The sequence below is a fragment of the Vanellus vanellus genome, assembly GCF_965231255.1.
Source record: "Vanellus vanellus genome assembly, chromosome: 12".
In the NCBI taxonomy this organism is placed as follows: domain Eukaryota; kingdom Metazoa; phylum Chordata; class Aves; order Charadriiformes; family Charadriidae; genus Vanellus; species Vanellus vanellus.
Genome location: NC_138917.1, coordinates 18256497 through 18279059, shown reverse-complemented (window position 1 = coordinate 18279059; position 22563 = coordinate 18256497). Strand labels below are relative to the sequence as shown.

Here is a 22563-nt window from a genome sequence, read left to right as displayed (position 1 = left end):
ATAAAAGGTGACCTTGAAGTCACATTTTCAGAAATATTCAAGTCATTCATCTCACACAGTTACTGCAATGTTTGTTTAGTTGGGAGTAGCCTTTAATAATTAGTATGTCAATTAAATATTGCCTAAATTCAGGAAGCAGAAAGCCAAAATCTTATAAAAAGCCAAACTAAAGTTCTTAGTTAAAACTCCTACTGTAAATTCAGTCCCCATATTCCCTCCCTGCACTGCTGCAGTTCTCATCCAGCAGAAGCTTTGGCTCAGGAGCAGCTCTAGGCCTTTCTATCAAGGAGCACACAAATGAGAAAACAAGAGCTAGCAAATACTCAGAAAAATCAATACTAAAGTCTTCAAGGGGCTTTCATATTTTCTGCCCTGTTCAGATAAATCGTAACTTAATTTAAGAAAAATGTTTTCTGAAAACTGCAAATAGGATGGCTTTCAAGGCATTTTTAATGCAATACATCATGGATATTATAAAAAGAGGTAACCTTTCTGGGTTAACTCTCTCTGTTATGCTGCTTTCCCATTCACTTTGGCAGCAGCACTGTTCGCAATATGGCACCAATAAAATATAGAACTACAATCAGAGACAGCAATTTCAATCAAAGTTTCCTGGGGTCTCCTCATAAATCCAGCACCTTTGGAATGTGCTCGTTAAAATGACTTATTTTTTGCAGTTTGATAAATTTTTTATTGCTTAAGTACAGAGTTCAAATGTAGCTCACAGTCTCCTTTTCTCTACATTCTCAATTATTGCACCTTATAATTATCAGCAGCAATTGAAACTGATTGCTTCTACCATGTCATTTTGGTAACAAATGGAAACAAGCTGCTACTAGCTTTTAAATGCAACCTATTTTGAAAGTGAGAGCAAGAGAAAAAAAAAAAAAGACACCTTAACATTTGTGGTATATCCCTAGGTAGTACTGACAAACTTTTACATAAAAAGTAGTTGTTATTAAATTCTGTATGTCACACCTCAAGCATGACTGAATGCTGTATATTCATTGATTTAACTACAGTTCCCATTAAAGTGAAAATATTTGGATGCACCTAAACCATAGGTTTTTGAGAGTAAATCATGTGGATCCTGCACATACCCAGCACCTTCAGAAGATGTATTTATTTTGGAGTAGACCATACAGAAATGGTCAAACGTAGCAGTATTTAATGGAAATATAAGAAAACTATCTGCAAATTTGAATTCTCTTCATTAAAGATTTATAGAATTTGGTCTGCAAGAACCCTTTACCCTTGCATCCCAAATGAAATGGTGCAACCAGGTAACAAGCTTACCACAACATTAACAACTCCTCATCAAACCCATAATTAAGGTAGAACCATGAAAGAGAGAATGTAGCTGCAGAGAATTGGCCATAACATTATGCCTATAACTAGACAGCTCAAATTTCAGAGATGTTCCAGCTCTAAAACCCGATCTTATCAGGTTAGGTTCAGAACAACATGAAATTTGTTTTCCTGGAACTAGTTTGGTTATTGTTCCACAGCACAGAAAGTAAAAGTAGCCTTGAAAGGTTTCTTTGCTACTCGGCACCAAAATCTTCAAGAAGAGTTTAAGATTTTCCGTACTCTGAAACCTAAATGTTCTCTATTCAACTCAAATTGTAATGCCAAACTATATCCTAAATGTACTCTTAAATCAAACATGATTTCTTCGACGACGGAAACATTGCCAACACATTGCTAAAAACAAGCAGGACCGTAAACATCTACTTTGTCATTAAATCCAACTGACCACTGTTATATAGATACAGAAAAAAGGATTCTTTTTTTTTTTTTAACGGATCAATTGATTTTTCAAGAATTTAAAAGAGTTTGAGCATGTGTTCAGCAATTAATGAAATATATGCATTATTACTGTCTTCCATAGCAATTTATATATGTTATATGCAAAAAGTGAAAGCAGCAGAGCATGCATTGCTTTTCAGCAGCTGGTGGGAAAGTGAGTATTTACCCACAGTTATTTGTTCTGCCTTGTTAGTGAAAAGCCATAGCATAAGAAGTTAATTAAACTGTACTAAGATTTTAACTTTTGCCTGCAACCGACTTTCACAAAAAACGGAAGATTTGCTAACATTGTTCTTATCAATTCACATTTAGAATCCCATGTCCAAATGTATCAAGTACAAAAGCACCAAAATAAGAATAATCTGTCATCCCTTCGTTCTTGAAGGGGAGACTTTATTTGATCAAATCAGTGAAAGCATGGCTAAAAAACCAAAACAACACAACAGTTTTAATTCAAATTATTATTTCTTTTTAGAAAACAGGGATTCAAATCTACTGTTATAAGAGTAATTAGAATATCAAAAATTGATTTTCTCAGAAAATAATTCCAATAGAACCTACAAGTTGCAGATGTGACCATTTCACTCATATTCATTTCTTTAGTCATATATATATTTCTACATAACATTTCTATCTTTCAACAAGCAATACTTATGCTACATTACTGACATTAGAAACCATTTAATATAATTGTTCTCATCCTGTACAAATGTCTACTCCATGACTTTTATCCATTAAGCAGTACATAAAGATGATTATTGGTCAACTACAACTTTAGATTGACTTCAAATCTGAACAACTTTTTTTGTAGTTTCAACACTTTTTTTTTAACCTAGTGAGGAAATGTACATCTGTAGTGAATCTCAATTATTTTTATTCGCAATTACTGTAGGAATGAAATAGCAGTCATTAGGTTTAGTGCTAGGATATCACTTCTAACATCACAGTCTGAAAAAAAATCAAAAGAAACAAGCTTAGAAGCTCCTTCAAGATCAGTCATTACTGCGACTAGCCGTGAGTTTGTTAAACCTTTCAACATTACCTTGTCAGCAAACAGAGCCGACTGTTTAGTACCTCAGGAGATTTCTATAGCAAGTAGGCCTAACAGCAAGGTGACAGAAAGAATCTAGAGAAAACTACTTATCTAACCTCAAACATAGTCTCTTACCTGGGAAATCCAGGTAAGAGAAAGATGGACACTTCCAGTGACCAGATTATCTCCCATCTCCATTTCAGTCGGTAACTGAAACAAGTCTTTACTTCAAAGAACATCTTTAGAAGGCGCTAGTACTCTGCTAAGCAATAAAACTTCCTACAAAACTTAAAGGCCTGAGGGAAAACTGTTCATTAGGAATTTTTCATGGGTAAAATCCAATTTTTGAAAATGCACTTATTCCACCAGTATTTGGATTGCAATTCACTCCTATAAAAGAGCAGGAAATAAAAATGGGTTATTAGCTTACTAAATTAAAATCCTGAACAAGTTTTTACCTTGATGCTCTCATGTGATAGGATATTCATAAGCTAGTGTATTATTAAAAATCCTTAATTGGGAAAAATTCGGGATTCCTGTTCCATGGTAAATTCTGAAAAGTAAATTAATTCTGAATAGTGTTAGTGACAGTATAAGTGAACACACATTCTCTATTGTATTCAGTTCTGCATATGCACCATGACTACCACACATGCACTTTCATGCAGTACACACATTAAAAGGAAGTTTCCCAAATTTTTGTGAGGGCCTTTTCTTACCACTTAATAACTACTTTTAGCCTAGTGCAATGTAAAGCATTTTATTTTAGTGTAAATAAAAGCAAATACTATTCAGATGAGCATTAAGCAAAACTTCTATCTTAATTTGTTGTTAGAAATGTACCTCATTTGAAGTTGCTTTGAAACAGTTTGACACTGGAAATAAGAAAATAAACAGTGATACTAATTAGAACATCAGCTTGTTCCAATACCTTTATGTTGGCTCTCAAATTTTATTTTCTGGCATATTAAAAACTGCTTCTACTCCAATTAATACTGATCAAAGTCTCAAACATTAAATTTTCATTATGGCATCAAACACTGAACAAGAAAATAAAGTTATTTCAATTACAGTAGTATCTGTTTTAATACTATTTCATCAAATATGTAGGTACCAAACTAATGATATAAAAATGCAAATGAAAGTAAAAAGAAAACCAGATAACCTGAGTTGTGCATCTATAAACAGTCTGCCAAACAGCTGCCATAATGCAGTAAGATTCCTTGACTCCTAGGGCTCCTGCTGTTCAAAATCTAAAACCCTGGGGATTCTCAATTTGTGGCAGGATAAACTGGTACCAGCCACAAAGCTCTGGAAGCCCCAGCTTGCCCATGCTAAGGGGCTGCCACAGATCCTCAGTGTCTGGAGTACCACAGAGACCAGTGAGAATTTGAGGATTAGAGAGTTGACAAAAAACCATACAAGACCTAGCAGAAAAGAGAATCAAGCTAGTTTTAACAAAAACCAACACGCTTAATTTGTGTTTGAATTTCCCATATAATCAGTGTTTTCTCCCAGAAAATTACTAATCCATCTAATCAACATCTTGTAAGGAAAAAATGTTCCATCAAAAAATTTCTGCCCACCTCTACTCTTTTATGTATTCTGTAATGATTCTGTGATAGCCTTTATACACTACAGTGAGAATTCAATGTTAACTCAATACTAAATGAATTAATGGAGTAAGTACTAATAAAAGATACCGGTGTAAAAAGCAAATATATTTATGGAAAATGGGAAGAGGAGTCAAGATACGATTCTGCAAAGATTTAACAATCTTCAAAAAGATCTGGAGCTTCTTCATGCTTCACAGTTATGGAGAGCTTGGTAAGAGATACAGTAAATATTGACTGTCTTTGTGAACTGCAGAAACCACCAACACATTGAAGAGATATGGAACTGGAAAGAATAATATTATAAGCACTGCTAAGTTTATAACCACCAGCATTTGAAAACTATAAACAGGAAACCAGAAGAGCAAAAGAGACCATCTATTTATTTCTCCAAAATCAAGTAGACTAATTACTCCTCTTGGATGCACTGGGTAGAAAACTTCAACACACAAGTATTTAATTACAACGCCACATTCATAAACTATAAACAGGTTCCAATTCCTTCAATTTATGAATAATTAGGCCAACTATAAATACAGCTGCACTTAGGGACATACAATGACAACCACAATCCGAATACAGATGTGAGTGAATTGTTTTGACACAAAGGACACTACAGGACGTTTCCTCATGATGCTCTGGAGCCATGCTAGGCACCTTGAACTCTCTCTAAAGTTCATGCAACCAACTTGAGCCATGCTCAAGAGTGATCAAGTTTAATTCAACCTTATTCAGGTTTAGATCTGACTTCATAGATCATTTTCTTCCCAAAAAGTGTCTTTTACACTGTCTCACTACACTGAGGTTTCAATATTGCCATCTCCTGCCAAGAGATTCCCGTGTCCATCCCCCATCCACCCCCAATATATAATCAAACTTTTGGAATCATTGCAAAAATAGAAGAATTTGAAGTAGTAATTTTTTAATTACTTTGTAAATGTAAATAACAGAATGATCAGTTTATTCACTGGAAAGCTCCTAGGTTTCTTTAAGGTTTTACGTCTATTTTTAAGTCCTTCAGAAAAAAAAAAATTAAGATTATTTATGAAAAAACTTTGTATATGGCAAAAAATGTTAATTATATATAGGTACCCAAATAACTTTTGGTCTAAATATATGAAATACTTCTTTCTACCCTCATCGATCAAATCTTCCATAGAATTTGCAATGGTTTTAAAACAGCATAATTTTTTACCTAACTTGCTGAACTTTAAGAAACAAAATCAAGTGACAAGTTATAAATAAACGTAGGAGATTTCTTTTTTGTTACTTTATAGCTCTCTGAACTTAAAGGGACTCATTTTTTTTCCCTCCACAAGCAAATTTTATGTTAAAGCAAAAAGTTTTAAAGCATATTACAATAAATCCTCACACACACTATTATTTACTAGAAGTTCATGCTTGTGTTTCTTTAAATATTTTTTCAGTAACATTTTAAGTTATCTACAGTACTACTGAAAAAATACATTTACTGGACATAAAATATCAACATCATTGGCAAGTAAGACAAAAAAGATCATGGACAAAATGACACTTGTACTGGTCAGGGAACCTTGTCTATTCAATTTGCTAAGCCAGCTGATGTTTTATGTCCAGGAAAATGTAAACATGATGATTTCCGCTGAACATTAAATAACAAAGTGTCCCATAGTTTTAAAACTAATAAGAAAACTAACAAAGAGCATGCACATGAAAGTATAAGCTATTATTTTTACATCGTGATCTTTAGCCAAAACCTACCAAAGTCAATATGAATTCTTCCCATGTTTTGAAGCAAACATCAAAGAATTTTTGGAAGGACCAAAAATCAGTTCTGAATTATGAAACATAAGGGAGTATTTGCAAATTCAAATCAAGTGTCTAAATTCTAATCTTATGTTTGCAAAACTGGAAGCCATTAAAAAAAAATATCGAAGGCTTTGTTCAAAATTTGTTAGGAAAAAATAAACAAGTCTTTATGTCTGCTTTTAAATAAAGATAGAGATGGGAAAGGTACTTTAAACTAAAAATGAAATTATTTAGTGACTCTAACTACAAATTTATCCCCCAATAGTGCATTAAATAACCAAGAGTCTGCAAAGCCTGTCAGACAACAGGTCTTTTAATGGAAAACTTCCACCTTTCCCAACTACAGAAACATTGGCAAGTCCTCTGCAAAATGTGCATTAGCACGATAGCATGCCTAGACAAAATATATGTATTTCCCAGCAAATACAGTAATAGTTTTATACAAAAGCAACTTTAAATGATCTTCTCAAAGAAAGAAGAGTAGTAAAATCAGCATAAAGCAGAAGTAAGCCTGTATGCAATAAATTACACAATAAAGACAGTGATCTCAACTACAATGAAACATTTTACAGGCTAGAAAATATGCACACACGTTAACCTGAAATAGGTATTTGACAGATTTTGATTTCCTGGCTCTTAGTCAGCAAGTTAAACATACCAATTTTTACGTCTACTTAGAGAACGACTGATACGCCAGCTGCAGTAAACACAGGTATGTTTTGTACAGGTTTTAGTAGAAATAAAGATTAAGCTTAAAGTACCACAATGTCTTCAGAAGCACATAACAAATCTAGAACAGCATGCAGGTGTGCTTATGTCCATACACACAAGGAAACATAAAAGAGCTTCAGGGATTTAAGCTATTTATATCACTAGTCATCTCATACCTCCCATCACTCACCTTCACAGCTGTAACTGTACACAGCAACTGTTGACCTTTCAACCAGATTCTCATCATGGTGCCAGCTCACTGCCATGTTCCCCATTCCAAAATAAGGTTCTTGTTTCAAGTACAGCATTTGTAGTGGATCCATATAATTTAATAAAGTCAAGTTGTAAGATGTTCTGTTCTTTAGACTTACGTAGTCATCCTCTGGCACACAACAACTGCTTTCATCTTTTGAAACAGACCCTTTCTCCGTAAAAGTAGTAGCAAAATGTTGCTCCCTATCTATTACAGTAGTATCTTTAATTTCTTTGGTCTCAAACAAATTTTGTCCTTGCAATGCCTTGACTGATTCAATATGCAAGAAGTCATTAAGTCTGATTAATGCTTTACAAGCATCATGTATCTGATGACTGCAATATTTTATATCATAACCTTCAGTAGGCCAAGGAACTGTAAATAATCTTGTGTTCAAGTACTTATAAGTACATCCTGGGTTTCCAATTAATATACGAGACACTGGGGTAACAAAATCTTTTCCTTTGATCCTTACAAGATCTTGAAAGAAACAATCATGTTTTCGCAAGGTCAGAAAGCCTTCTTGTACCATTTGATGGAGCTCTCCAGGTACTGTATCAGATTTTCCAAAAATCAGCTTGGAATATTTGGTCTTCCACTAAGGGAGAAAAAAACCAAACAACAAAAACAGCAAAAGAGTTATTCTTTTTACATGAAACACAGTATTTCATATATTCAAGAACAGACAAGGCTAAGCAGACAAGTTATCAAGCATGAGTCTAGAATATGGTGAAGAAATAGATGCCAGTATTTCTTACTTTATTTTCATATTTCAATATATTGCACAAACTATGGATATGTACCAGTGACCTGTAACCAGCAAGTATCACCAGGTCAAATCTCTAAATAATTAAATCTGAGGATTCTAGCAGAAATCAAGAGAATGCATGAGCTTCCCTGATAAACCTGTAGATAATGCTACCTTTCAGTATACAAACAACAGAATATCCAGCAGTAACAAGTGACTCCTCTTTTTCTAATGGTTGCAAAGACCATTCCGTCTCATTCCAACGTACAGAATTCTAGAAGGATACACGATAAACTGGAATAGTTCTATAGAACAACAATTTTAGGGCAAAACCAAGAAAATGAAAAAGTAAAGTTTCAAAAAAGGATAACATTCTGCTGCACTGCACCTCTATCTTCAAAATAGTCCTTGACATAACAGTCCTTTCTATTTTCATATTCTTCAATGCACACCAATTGCTCTCCTATTTTATATAAGAGGTTCCCCTTCTAGATAAAAAAAAAAAAAAAAAAAATAATCCAAACCTATTTTCCTCCCCATCTCCCCAACTGTAATACCCTTTTTCCTCATCCTCCTCTGACCACACCAGCTCTGGTATCAGCTGCAGTTCAGATTCCAGCAGTTTGCAGAAGTAACAACCTCCAGCAAGGTATGATGCTGCTAATCAGCAGTATCTTGCTTTGTGTCCACAACACTGTTTCCCACTCCAGGAAGGTCTGGATAATTTTATTTTGTTAATCTGGTTTTCTAAGGAAGCGAGTATCATATTATCACACCTTTTACTGGTTGCTTGTAAAACTGCTTTAACTATTGCTGAGACTGTTTGGCAAACTGGACAAAGGCTAGAGAGCAAGTTCTTAAATCATAGAATGGTTTAGGTTGGAAAGGACCTTGAAGATCATCGAGTTCCAACCCTTCTGCCATAGGCAGGGACACCTCCCACTAGACCAGGTTGCCCAAAACCACGTGCAGCCTGGCCTTGAACACCTCCAGGGATGGGACCTCAGTTCCTATGTATTTCGTTAAAATGAATAAATAAATAAATGGATACAAACTAGTGCCCTTAGTAAGTGAAAGGCTGTAAGGTGAGCTTATCAGGTGTCAACTAACACGTGTGAAGCTCCTAAGACTCACTACATCTATTTCCTTTTGTCCAGAAGTTAGTCACTCCTCTGGGGAAAAAGTAAATACTGATGGTGGTGTGGGGAAAAAAAATTAAGGTAAACTGAAATCAGAAGGCATTAGGCAATGGGGCAAGAGCACATGGATGCACAAAACTGATCTATGAAACCTTTTACTAACATAATAGTTTGTGTTCAAAGTGCTTTTAAGAAACAAATAAAAGCCACCAGCACAAAAGCATCACACTGACCTATGTTCTACCTGTGGGCTCCTTCTGGTACAACTCAAAACCACTTTACTAGCACTATCTACTTCCAAGTCAGATTTAAACCTGCTTTTTGCGAAATTCATTCTGAAAACCAGAAAAGTTGTATTTTTTAAAGACAAAGCAGGCAGTAAGTCAGTATGCACGTTTTCTACTGCATAAAAACAGGTAGACTTTTGCATCATAACACATTGTTATCCTACAACACTGAAGAGGTGGCTTTATAGGATCATTTGTTTCTACTAAAAAGGGGAATATAAAAGGAAGTCTATTTTTAAAATAATGATTACATGTAATAAATCTTAGTTTAGCTATAAACCTTGCCACCATTTCCTGTGAATTTTTACAGTGAAGCTAATTCCCTTTCTTCACATGTTCTTATGTTTTCCAAAAACTAGCTTCCTAGAGAGGGGAAAAAGCCCCGTAACAGTATCTACAGACAATAATAATTTCTGACAACAGTATTTACATGCATAACTGTAAATACCAAAGCTTGAAATAAGTCCCAGATATTTATTTGACAGTCCAGCTACAATCCCCAGCACAGAACACTGGATCCCAACTTTCATTAAAACAACTGAATATAAATTTGATAAACGCAATTTGCCCAAGCTTGCCAAAAGCCTGAAACAATTCCTTTAGAGGCTCTGAACTGTCCCCTTTGTTTCAATCCGTGCTTTCTACCTGTATGCTTATGAACAGTACAGCGAAAAAATCCTTATAAAAGTCAGTAACTGCAAATTTTAAGGATTTAAGGTGGGTATAGGTTGATAGGTATCATAAGTATTCTTTCACAGTCACACTTAATAATGTCAGAACATTACATGTTGGAATATATAAAGATTACTACTACATGATTTGTTTCATTATGCAAATGTTATGTATAAAAGAACAAGCATTAGCAGTTCTATAGCAGTATCCCAGTATTTCTATAAATAATTCTCTACATTGGACATACTCAGGTCAGATTAACCAATTACAGCATTACATATACTACTATAGCAAATTTTAAAAGTCATTATTACTACATATTTTTAAACCATTTAATATATTGAATTTCTGACATGAATCGCATACATGAAATTCCAAGCAAGTATTACAAACAGAAGGAGGGAAATAACAATGAGATGTAAAGCAACTAAATGCCTGAAAACATGCACTAGAAAGGAAGCACACATATTTTACAAAGGTAACAACATAAATCCCCCTCCTGAACTGCAGAGGTAATGTCTTCCACATTTTATTGCCAGCAAATTCAGAAGCATGTTACCTTTGGGTTGTGCTTTAAGATTACATGCCTAAGAACTATCTTACTAAGTTTTACACAGTATACTTCGGACTCTACCTTAAAAAAATCCCAATACACTGATATCTCAGAAGAAATCAGGAACAGGAAACACATTTCCGACACATCACATGAAAACAGTTTGGTCTTCTTTAAATCTCCAACCAGTCACTATGCTATGTCTCACATAAGGAAAGCATTAAGGCATCAGAACACGGGGTGAATGCTGTTCACACTGGACATCTTGTTGTTTTGAGGGGGGGGATGGGGAAGGGGGAGTAGTCATGTACTCTGTGTTGTAACTCTGAGAGCAAGTATTAAAGATCAATTCACCGTTCACTCTGAAAGAAGTACGTACATTACTGGCAACTAGAGGACAAAAAAAAAGCTCAATTCTTCATATGAATATTACATACACGACTTTAAATATACACATGCTTTCCTTTCTAATGGTGGTACTCAACACAGAGAATCACCCTACAGGATGACTCAAGTGATAGAACAAAGTTTGAAATGAGCAATAAGGACCCTTGATAAGAAAACTGCCACTTACATCATTAAATTATAGTTTATACTTCAGATATTTGTGAATTGCCTTGTTAACAGACATTTTCTTGTTCATAACTGCCTTTAAACATGACATTGTTTCAGCCTATGGTATTGGGCCCATTTCTAAAATCCTTCATCAGGCAAGACACATCGAAAGAGAACGCTAGTGAAGCTTTCTTTGTGATGGAATTTCTTAGTTTTCTTGAGACTGTACATTTCCACACCTGACAGGATACTGTAGTTTTTCAGTTGCATCCTACCTGACCTTTCCAACACATTCAAAGAATACTACTTTATAAGGCATGGATCCTTAAACAAGTAAGGCAGATGTCTCCAGGAAAGACAGACTATAAAACTAAACTGTGTATGATATTTCATTCTGGCAATTTGTTGCCTTCAAGCTTTCACCCTTCTTTTCCTCTCCATCTGTAGCACATTTAAGCATCATGGAACTTGTAATACCTACAGCTGTGATTAAAGTAACATTTCATAACCACCATAAGAATTTGAAAGGTGCTTGTGATGCTTATGATCACACATATACTTAAAAATACCTAGTGTGCACACAAACACTACACAAAAAGTTTAATTCTATATGATGCAAAAAGAATGTATCTAAACTCTATTAAGGCCTGAACAGGTCTGATTCCACTGCTTATCTTGTTCCCTTTGCGTTCTATATTTATGGATTACTGATACTGAAAAAATGAGATGCCACTTGGGCAACCTTGGCTCCATTTTCTCTTTTCACATCAGCTCCACAAGACTGCGGATTTAAAGATGAAAAAGAGAAAGAGAAGCTGAGCATAGCAGCTCTTGGCAACAACAGATATAAAAGAAGAGAACAAACAGGATAGGATGTAACAGGACTAGGAAAGAGAAAACATAAGCTGCCTGAGCCTCAAAAGGGGAAGAGCTTCTTCTGGAACATTAGTTTAAGACTGAAAAGAATGTGTTTAGTGTTGGGTGTTTCTGTAAAGGAAAAAAAAAAAGAAAAAGAAAAATCACTCTGTTAAGCTCTTCTATACTTTACCTTGCCCTTATCCACAACAGTGCTTTTACAGTTAACAGCAAGTTAGGTGTTTTCATATTATTATCCTCACATCTGTTAAAGATCCCAATGAAGAGATTACTTCCACTATGTTCAGTACTGCAAGAATAGAGACAAAACCATGCTTTCCCTAAGCATCCCACAACCCAAATAAACGAGAAAGGTGAGGGACGTATACAGATTGCTCAATATCACAATTGCAATCCTGTGGCAAAACTGGAGTTTGACTTCATGCTTCTGAGTCACAGTCCAGTACCAGACCCATAAACGCATCTTTCCTTTTCTGTAGTATGGTGTGTGCTAAACTTTTCTTGCCCTTGGAATCCTGCAAAAGAGAAATTCATTCTTGCAAGGAAAGAGTCAGACCTATTTTTATGCCACCCTACGCATCTTTGAGCCATACGTCAATACAAGAAAGGTGACATGCCTGTAATGTAAGCATACTTGCTGTAGCTGTTCAAACTATGTGATTCTTTCTTAGGCTTTTCATCTTACCATGTTCCGATTTGATCTAATTAAACCTACAATTCTTGCCATATGTTCTGTAGCTGACCTAGAAAGATCCAAGATAGATGCAGAATATTCTATTCATTTCATGATACTCTTCCATACACTCATTTGGTTTACTACTCATGTGGCTACAGGGCCTGATTTTACTTTTATTTGGTTTCATTTCAGGCATGCATTCCAGTTTCCACAGTTCGTTTTATAAGCAAAGTCTTAAGGGACACTTATTGTTTGAAAGTAGAATTAAGCCAAAAATTTTCAGATTTCTATGTTAATATATTCCCTATTTTGCCAAACCTGAGCTACAAAGAATAGTCTTTGCAACTCAGGAAAAAAAGAAAGCAAAAAACCAAAAAGCCTTAAAAGAACGGTGATGTGTATTTTATTTTAACAAAGCATAAGAAACTGTGATGCATTGTTACACGTGTTACCTGGTACTCGGGTACTGACACTCAGGGCAAAATCCTACAAATAAATGAAGTTCACGAAGTTTTCATTTTTTAATATCCCAATTCTAGAGGTCTTATTTTGCACCACCTGAAAGTACCTTATCAGCCATCAGGATACATTTTTTTCATATCAGATTTCCTGTCTCTGAAGAAAGATTTATTTGTTGTTCAGTGCAAACAGCCATTTAAGTTTAAATCAAGGCCAGTTAAAAGAAATACATTACCAATTGATGGAAATCAGCATCAGCTGGTGTCATATATGGAAGTCTATTCTCTCCAAGTTCTTCAAGAAGCTTTTTTTTCTGTTTTGGAGGGGTAAAATTGAAACAGAAAATTAGACTAAAACCAAGATAAAACCAGCCAAGTATAAAACTACCTGTATTAAAGAGACACAAACATGTACAATTATTTCTCTTACTACCTTCAATTCTGGAAATTTAAGTATGGAAAAATGGATCCAGAAAGTCAGTGGAGCTTTTCCACTGACAAAGCAGTAATTCAGGTTAGGGAGTTTCAGAGCACGTTGAGTATTTTTCCTCCTAAATTCTTTTTTAGATAATCAGTCCCTGTTACACTGACGAAAATCCATCTTGGTCCAATGCCTACTTTGTACCTTGATACTAATTTCTTTTTAATTTTATTTTCTATTTCAATTTGTGGATCCAATGGGTACAAAGCTCATATTCCATTAAATGGCTCAATGATTTACTTTATTAAAACAATGAGCCTCAGAGTTGGGCGTACTATAAAATGGTTTCTGAAATGGGTGTATGAATGAAAAAGAAAACATCTACAGCACACCAAAGCCCCTACAACCTGAAAATATTTAAAATGCCATACTCAACACCTGCCATTCCAGCAGACAGCCACAAAACTGGTTTGATATTGGAAGCATGCCAAGAACCAGCGGACTGAAGAGCATGTTTTCTTTGTCCCCCTTGTTCTCTTAACTCCCTTTTTACTTCTCTTCTAGACTGAGAGTATCTCCACCTATGTTCAGTCAACACGAACACTAAGAAATTGGTTAAGATAAAAGCCTGATTTTCCTCAAACTGCATTTTCCAGGTTTTTATGAATCAAAGAAGAATTTTTGTATGCATTATACAATTAATTGTGCAGCTGAAGATTTATAAAGTGCAAGAGAAGCTCAAAACACGCCATCAGATTATTGGAATCAAACAATCCCAATCCATTACAAGTGCATCCACATTTATCCACCCACAGTCTAACTCAAAACTAACTCAACATAAATACAGATTAACAACAGTGTAGAAACTGACACAGTGGAAGTATTGGCCTAGAAAATTAATACACTGCTTCCTTTATTTCTTCTTTCTTTTAGCTTGCAAGGATGGTTTCTTTACAAACATTGATCATTAATAAATATTTACTAATACAAATGCAACTCAAAGATCATAAAACTACATCTGTCATAGTGCTTGAATATTTCAGACAACAGGATTCAAATTCTCATTTTTATTGCAATATTTTCAACTACATAAACAGTACCACAAGAAAGAATTGCAGTTGCAGTTTGCTCAGTACTTTTATGTTGCATGAGCAAGGCCAGATGGAAATGGAATACAGTTTTTAAAAGAATGATAAGGGCGTACTACACAGGGAAACACAGAATAAGTTAAAAAAGGATATCACTAACACCTCTGTAAAACCAAAGTTATATGGGAACAACTACATATCTCATCACCTAGATGCCACTGCAAATTGCTTATTCACTCAAAAAAAAAAAAATCTTTTTCTTGTAAATTCCTCTTTTCATAATCTTTTTGTGTTGCATATATGTGTCACAACAGATAATCCCTATTCTGGCAATCCTATTTAAAAAACCCAAGAAATACTACATGTGGTAACTAACTCCTGGCATATAGGAAACACATAAACAAGGAAAGCTGAACTATGAAAAGTGTTACTGTGTATTTTATTCTGTGAAAGTGAATTTCATTTATTCAAATTCAAACATCAAAGATACAGAGCCTTAAAAGCATAAGAAAGTGTGGAAGATTGAGGTTCATAGCTAACAGATCAGTTGAACTAAAATAAGAGCAGGCTGCTCTTATCTCCATGCTCACACTCCACTGATCACCGACTCAACTAGGCTGAGAAGAGCAGCATTGACATTTATGAACTAGCAATGTAATTTCTCTAAGTCTCTAGTTTTCTTTGGGGACAGGTTGTTGGTATGTTGTCATGAAGCCATTGGTGAAACCAAGCATAATGTAACTTCAGATTAAGTTCACAAAAAAATGACATGCTTATTTGCTGCATATTCTAAAAAAGTAACACTTCTCTATTACAAGCTTGCTACAATTTTATTCCATGAAATCACTGAAAACATTAGATTGGCTTTTGTTATCTGTAAGATAAACCATATTAAACTGCAGAAAAAAAAAATCGTATTTCAACATGGACTCACATCTGTGGGAAGAAAAAAAGAGGTGGGAAGAAGAGAGATTCTGACAATTTCTTTGTCAAGTACCAGCGTCTTGGCAAAAAGCACACAACATTAAAATGCACTCCTGTGTATAGGTAGTACTAGTTCACATTTGATTGTCAGATCTGGCTAAGTGCCGCTCTTCAGCTTGATGTACAGACTAATACACACAGCTGGGTGGTATAACAGGCTGCTCATCTCTTATGCAAGAAGCTGTCACACAGATGTCAAAAACATCAAGCTACTCACAAATACCTCCAAAATGTAAAAAATGAGAAAAACTGAAGATCTGCCTATACCAGCTGGCTGATGTGTAAGTCTAAGCACTGTTACATAAGCGTTGCTTATAGGCTCTTCCAACACTTAAACCCCTAAATAAAAAAATATTGCATTTACTTGAAGGTATTGGGAATCCTAAAAAGCATTTTTCTAAATCTGTTTTTAACATTTTAAAAATTATTAACAGTGTAACAGTTAATTCAGTTACTACTAACTTTAAAAACCGATGTGATTTTTATATATACATTAGCGATGCCAATACATGAAAGAATCTTATGCGCACCATCCCTATAATGCCATCATGCACTGTGCACTGCTCAAGAAACCTTGTTAAGTGCTGTATTTGGGCCTTCAGAAAAGAGAAGATATCTCCAAATATCTTATTTTGTAGGCTGCTGTCAGTGTTAATGGATCTATTATAGCTGACTCTGATAACTGAAATGAATACCAGAAGCACTAATGCCCAATTTTAGAGTCTGCGATGAAATTCCTTCAGATATTAACAATCTCTGCTCATTTATTAGCAATATGGTTTTATTAATGAGATGGTTGGTTATAAAATTCAGCAAGTGGAATGGTAATAATTGAAATTTCTCAATCACTACAATCATTTTTATTTTTTTTTCTAAGCTTCTTCATGACAATGGAAGTAATGCATTGTATGTTACAGAGCAGAAGTAGTAATAGAAACACAGCTAATACACAAAGTCACATGCCAAAATCCAGTTATGTTATACATACATGGTCTGTTATTTTCAAATTAAGTGGTATAAGAGAAAGATGGGACTTAATGACATTTTCTGGCCAAGGAGTATGACAGTGTAAAAGTTTTTGCAGCTGACATTTTCCTGCAGGGTTCAATACCATTCTCAAAAGGTTTCATTTCTCTCTTAATTGTAAGACAAAAGTTCCCTATCTAGGCCATACAGGCTTGTGAAGGCCTTAGTGTTTCAAATTAGAATTCCCACTTAGTTTCATCATCAAACAAGTTGGAAGACAATAGTCATTCTCCAATTTGTGGATCATTATATTGGCTGAAACAATGTATTATAAAAACCAATTTTATTGAAATCACATTGAAATATTACTGAAATTAGTTCTGACAACAAATTTAAGGCTGCAATGTCACAACAATTTCTAACACATAAACCTACTGAAAACATTAAGAAGCAAAAAGTTTGGGGTTTCCCCCCCAATACTTAGCATAAAACACACAGAAGGATTTATTGAAGAAACTGCATTTGTTCACACAAGGAGACTTAAACCAATGCAAGTAGTATTCAGGTCTAAAAAGATAACCCTGTTTGCTGCCAAGCATTTCTCCTGAATTTGGGGAAAATGTCAGTTCCACTACACCTAGCAATCTCTCTGGACCTGGAGCAGCATCCCATACAGGTGTGAAAAGTCAGTCACAAAAGTCCAAGACATGGACAGGTACAAACAGTGCCTAGGAAACATTTTAAAGATGTTAATTTTTAGTTAAACAACAAGAACTCACTCTGATGAGCATTTAAAATACATACTATATTGGTATGTATATACTATATTCAAACTAGCAGACTGCCAAAAAACACGACTCTTACTATTCTGGAAAAGCCCATCTCATTATTCCCTAAAAAATATTTTTTTCAGAAAAGACAGTATTTTGAAACTTCTAACAGGTACTTTCCTGAACTCTGAGGGGATGCAAGCAACCTTTTTTTTCAGCCATTGATTACTTACTTTCACATTACCATCATCATTACACAGAAAGAAGCAAAACATGAATCATGCTATGGGAAAGATACATGAAAGAAGACAAAACCAAAAACAGAATACCTCACTGTTGCATTTAACTTCCTATTTTAACAATTCTTAGATATTTATTATTTACAAATATTTCATATACACATTACACTGGGGAACAACCGGTTTTAATACTCTGCAGATGGCTGAGAACTGGCTGGACTTTTCAATCCGCCTTTCAGGCAAGATGGTGCTTGCCTGATGCAGAGAAAGCACAACGAGTAAAACAATTCTACGTACTCATATATGCTCTTCCCTGCAAAATAATTGAATTTTCTGATTCACTACCTGACTCATGTTACAGCTAATGTTGGCTTAATTTCATTGGGTCAATGTTGTATTTTTTTTTTTCCTAAATAAAGCAAAGATTGAAAATGCTCCTCATTTTTACTCTCCTCCGCCCTCAGCAATCTTACAAAGAGAGGTAAAAGAAAGCTGAACATTTTATCTAGGTTGAATTTTACCTATCTCATGTTTAGATCTGACAAATAATCTTATTGGGGCTAAAGCAGGGAACAATATACTGCTGGAGGCGAGAGTGGAAAAGGAAGGCCTAGTAGCTTTGAAACAGCATCTCCACTCAGCGCCTACAAAAGCCCTTCTGCCTTAACTCCTTTCATTAGGAGTTCTTAAAACATTGGCCAATTTTTTTGTCCTAAAAAGTTTTCCTAACTGCCTGCTGCAGTTTTTACACTTTTGAGAATACTGACTCAGGACCAGAACTAGTAAGACACAGGGACTTAGGGTTTTTTTTTTTTGTTTTCAATACAATTCACTGCATTTGCAGAAATTTCTGGACTGGCTCCTAAAATACAGGAACTCTATTCAAAGCATAAGAAAGTATTATCTCCATCTCCAATACTGTTTTTCCCCAATAGCATTTTGTTTTCCAAAAGGTTATTGGGTTTAGCAAGGCACTCTGAGAATGCATATTGTCATGAAAGAAAGACCTGAATCACAAGTTCAGATGCAAACCTCTGGTTTTCCAAAAATCCCTCCTTTCTATTAGCTTTTTCCCCACATAAGAATGTATATTAACAACTGTGTTTCACCTTTGTCATTTTTTTTTAATCAACTATAAGAAAACGTGGATTTCTTTCAAGTCATGCATGAAGAAAAGTGCTAGTGCTCTGAAGTGAGAGCTCAATGGCTTTATAAAAGAGGAAGATTAAACACTTTACATAGTAAAAATTTTGTGACACAATACTAAGACCCCATCTAGAAAAAAGCCATCACTTTATAGGAACTTTCATAACCTTGCCTCCTAACATTCTTTCACATGTTTTTAAAAATAAAATTAAAAAAAAAAAACCACTACTACACAAAATTAGGGATAGTTTCTAAAGGCAGGAATGGGATTTTGAAGTTGACATTTGTTTAAACTACAAGGCTTTCCAAGTGTTCGATATTAAAACTTCAGAGCAACCAAGATCATTCAAGTGGCTCACTAAAACCACTTATGTCAGAAATGAACCTAGAGCAATAAAAAAATACATTCTAAATGCACTATTACAGTTTTTATTTCTCCATTATCACATATATGAGATTTCAGAATTTTTTTTCTTCAAATTATTTCTGTAAACTCCACTCATGAAAAGATCTTAAGGGACTGGCCAATTTTACAGCACCATTTACTCATGTGAAAAAGTTATATTTCCAGGTTACCCTTCATTATGCTCAAGTCTTGCCACAAGCCTTGTCTGTGCTACATTCTTTCTACATCCAGCCTGTGAAAAACACTGGCAGATGTGCTTGTACTGTACCGCACTTTGCATACTACAGCTTCCCTCCCACCTCCCCAATACTAGCCAAAACCATTTTTATATTAAAGAAAAACTTGCAATATGATTATTCTTATATAAATTCATATTAAGATTATCTATGACTATCAATATTTAATAGCTGATAAATCAATTTCCCAACAGCACGTCAATAAAGTACACTGCTTATTTACTGTAACTATTGTGCATCTTGCTCTCCCACTGAACAAATCGGTTCCGTTACAGAAGTAGTAGGATGCAGTTCAAGCAATCTGGTCATGAAAAAATTTACATAACGAGCAATCTACTGTAATGCAGAGGCCTCAGGTCTAACGCCTGCATTTGTAACTGAGCAGCTGTCCAAAGGACTGCTTGATATTCTTTCCTGCCAAGGGACTGTTTGGCTTTGCCTACTAATTTCAACTTCTCTTACCCTTTCTCATAAATCAACAGGCTCAGATTTTAGTTTACACACACACGCAGACCAGTCATGCATATGCACAACATACTTGACTGATGTAACTGAACTACAAGTTAATTTATGCATTGAAGCAGCTTAGCAATGTGTGAAAAATGTCTTTCCTACAAGCATCCCCTCTCCCCACCTTAACATCTTAAGGGCCCCTTAATTGTTGTTTTAACCTACAGGAACATTGTTCCTTTGGCCAGTGGCTGTTAATGGAACACAACTGGCAATTTTCTTACCCAGATGAGTGTAGATTTGTCACACATGGATTACCACTTTAAGTAATCATAATAAAAATTTCAATAAAATTTAACAATAAATTGTTCAAACAGCCACTTTTTTTCTGACAAAATGCCCCTAAGCCTGCTCAGTATACCTGTTGATAAAATTCTACCATCACTGCAAGCATCTTGACGCCACAATCCAGTTCTTGTTCCCTGTCATTTGTGCACCCTCTTCCAGCAGGTACCAGTTGGTAAATGATCAGCTGTATTAGGTGAGAAGTAAGCACATTCAAACTTCATTTGAAAAAAATGATCAAGTTTCAGTCAGATCTCCAGTTCTTCAGTTCCCTTCTTACACATATGGGCAGAAGAGCACACATGAATGTAAGAAAATGTTTAAAACAGTGGATACTTTTAGATCAACATGTTTGTGAATCACAAGGAATAGATGAGGACACTGGGCCACATCTGCATGCCATTCTTTGCACAGTTTCACTGAGAAATGACTAATAGTTGCTGAGAAATCAGATTTCCTAATCAAGCAGTTCTTAACCAGCTCACCTCCAAAGAATCAGCAGAGAGGAACCTTAATGACTGTCATCACTAACTGATTCTGCATGAAGTAGCAAAAATATCTCTATACACCCAATCGCAAGAAATCAGTTGAGTTTGACCAGTTGTGAAATACAAAGCACCAATCCTTCAACGGAGAAAAGAGTCAAAGATTAAAAAAAGGTAAAATAAAACTATAGATTATAACAAGGGTTAATGTTGAAACAAGGATACATTTGGCCTTGCTGTCTTTAAACCTCTCATGTTCTAATGACACTAAGAAGTCATTAACTTCTCCTGAAGTCCGTTACCAGAACGTAGGGCACTAGAGCTGTATAGCCTTAGGGGCTGCATGCTATGCTTATGAACAGGAAATATACTGACATGGTGCTGTTTGTCCTTGAATGGCCCAAGGAAACGGAAAGTACCATTAACAACCACTACACTGTTTTGGGATGCATTGTATATCTGCAATGTGGAATTGTACAGCCTTCACTGGGGTGTAATATCTAATTAGTGTAGCAAAGCAACAGCAAACACACTGACCAACAACCACCAAATGAATTCGAGGACCTCCAGAATGAAAACCAAGGGCTGACACAGCTTGAGATGCATATTCAGAACTTTTGTGACAGGCTTGTAACTTCTGTAGATGTAGACAGACAAAGAACTTTAACACACACACGAGCAGGTAACACTAATACAGTTTTCCAGAACCACCAGCAAGATCAAAGATTTCCGGTCTATATATATTTTGATCAGTCATGGTAGAAGTGTCCAATGTGTAATAAGGATACTTATTTTAAAAAAAAAAAAAAAAAAGGAGGATTTTAAGTGTTAAAAAATCACCCAGAGGAAGAAAGTTAAAAGTAAAGTGAAAATAAATGGATACTTAAAAAAAAAAAAAATATGTATTTCCTTAAATACTTAAGTTTAGCATCAAGTGGTTTCCGAAGTCCCCTTGATAACACTGCTGAAGATAGTGTTAATGTACAAAGACCAGGTGCTAAGTGCAAATGCTTGTGCCATGCAATCGGCTACAAGGAAGATCAATACGGAGCTAGAGCATTAAATTTCACATACTTTAACTGTCATGCCCATTACATAGTATTTGAACATCTTCATATGCCATTACAAAACTTTTGACTCTTGATATTTATTTTTTTTAACATAATTAAATTATTTTCCAGAGATTTTATAAGTACATTAAGCACTATGAAAGTATTAAGCACTTCAAATTTCACCAAGTTTGTAAGACCTTTACAGCCTCCAAGACATCATATTTGATTATTTAACTGTATTCTTCACTCCAGAATAAAAAGACAGGAAGATGGTTGAAAGCCTAACAGACAAAAGGAAATGTGTTCCAGGAACACATTTATTTTAGGTTAGTCACATTTCACCAGATAGAGAGCCAATGTATTTTAAAGGAGGTATTTAGAAGATAATTCCTGAGAGTACATGCCACAATTAACAACATCACTGCAGACAGAATACACAGAAGGAAGGGGCAGGCTAGGTCCCCTGAGGTTCAGCTGCAGAAGCAGCACCCTGCTTCCTGCCTCTGCTCTTCAATATTTGTGATTTGTCTTTTTCAAGGACATGATAAACACAGATTTTCCTTCAAACATTTCTCACACTAGAGGAGCCTTTGAGCAGACGTTTTGTGCAATTCCCTCTCCTCTCCCCAAAATAATTTGAAGCCAACCATCACTGATTTGTTATCATGGTTACAACAAATTTGCTATCATACAAATTGTCAACGTACTTCCAAACAGCACAACCATTGAGATGTTATTTTTGAAGTTACATAGGAGCACAATGTCAATACAGTTGCACCATTTTTTACAAGTTATTTTGAAGGA

At 35.2% G+C, this 22563-nt stretch overlaps 1 protein-coding gene across 1 annotated transcript in view; it reads right to left on the bottom strand.

Moving 5' to 3' along the window:
• Positions 1-22563, bottom strand: part of FTO (FTO alpha-ketoglutarate dependent dioxygenase) — a gene marked incomplete at its 5' end in the record, with an annotated part of 261593 nt that overhangs the window by 194224 nt on the left and 44806 nt on the right. Inside the window, 2 exons of the mRNA XM_082489185.1 lie at positions 7145-7805; positions 13408-13485. Coding sequence (XP_082345311.1) covers positions 7145-7805; positions 13408-13485 — 739 coding nt within the window. The remainder of the gene's footprint in view (positions 1-7144; positions 7806-13407; positions 13486-22563) is intronic.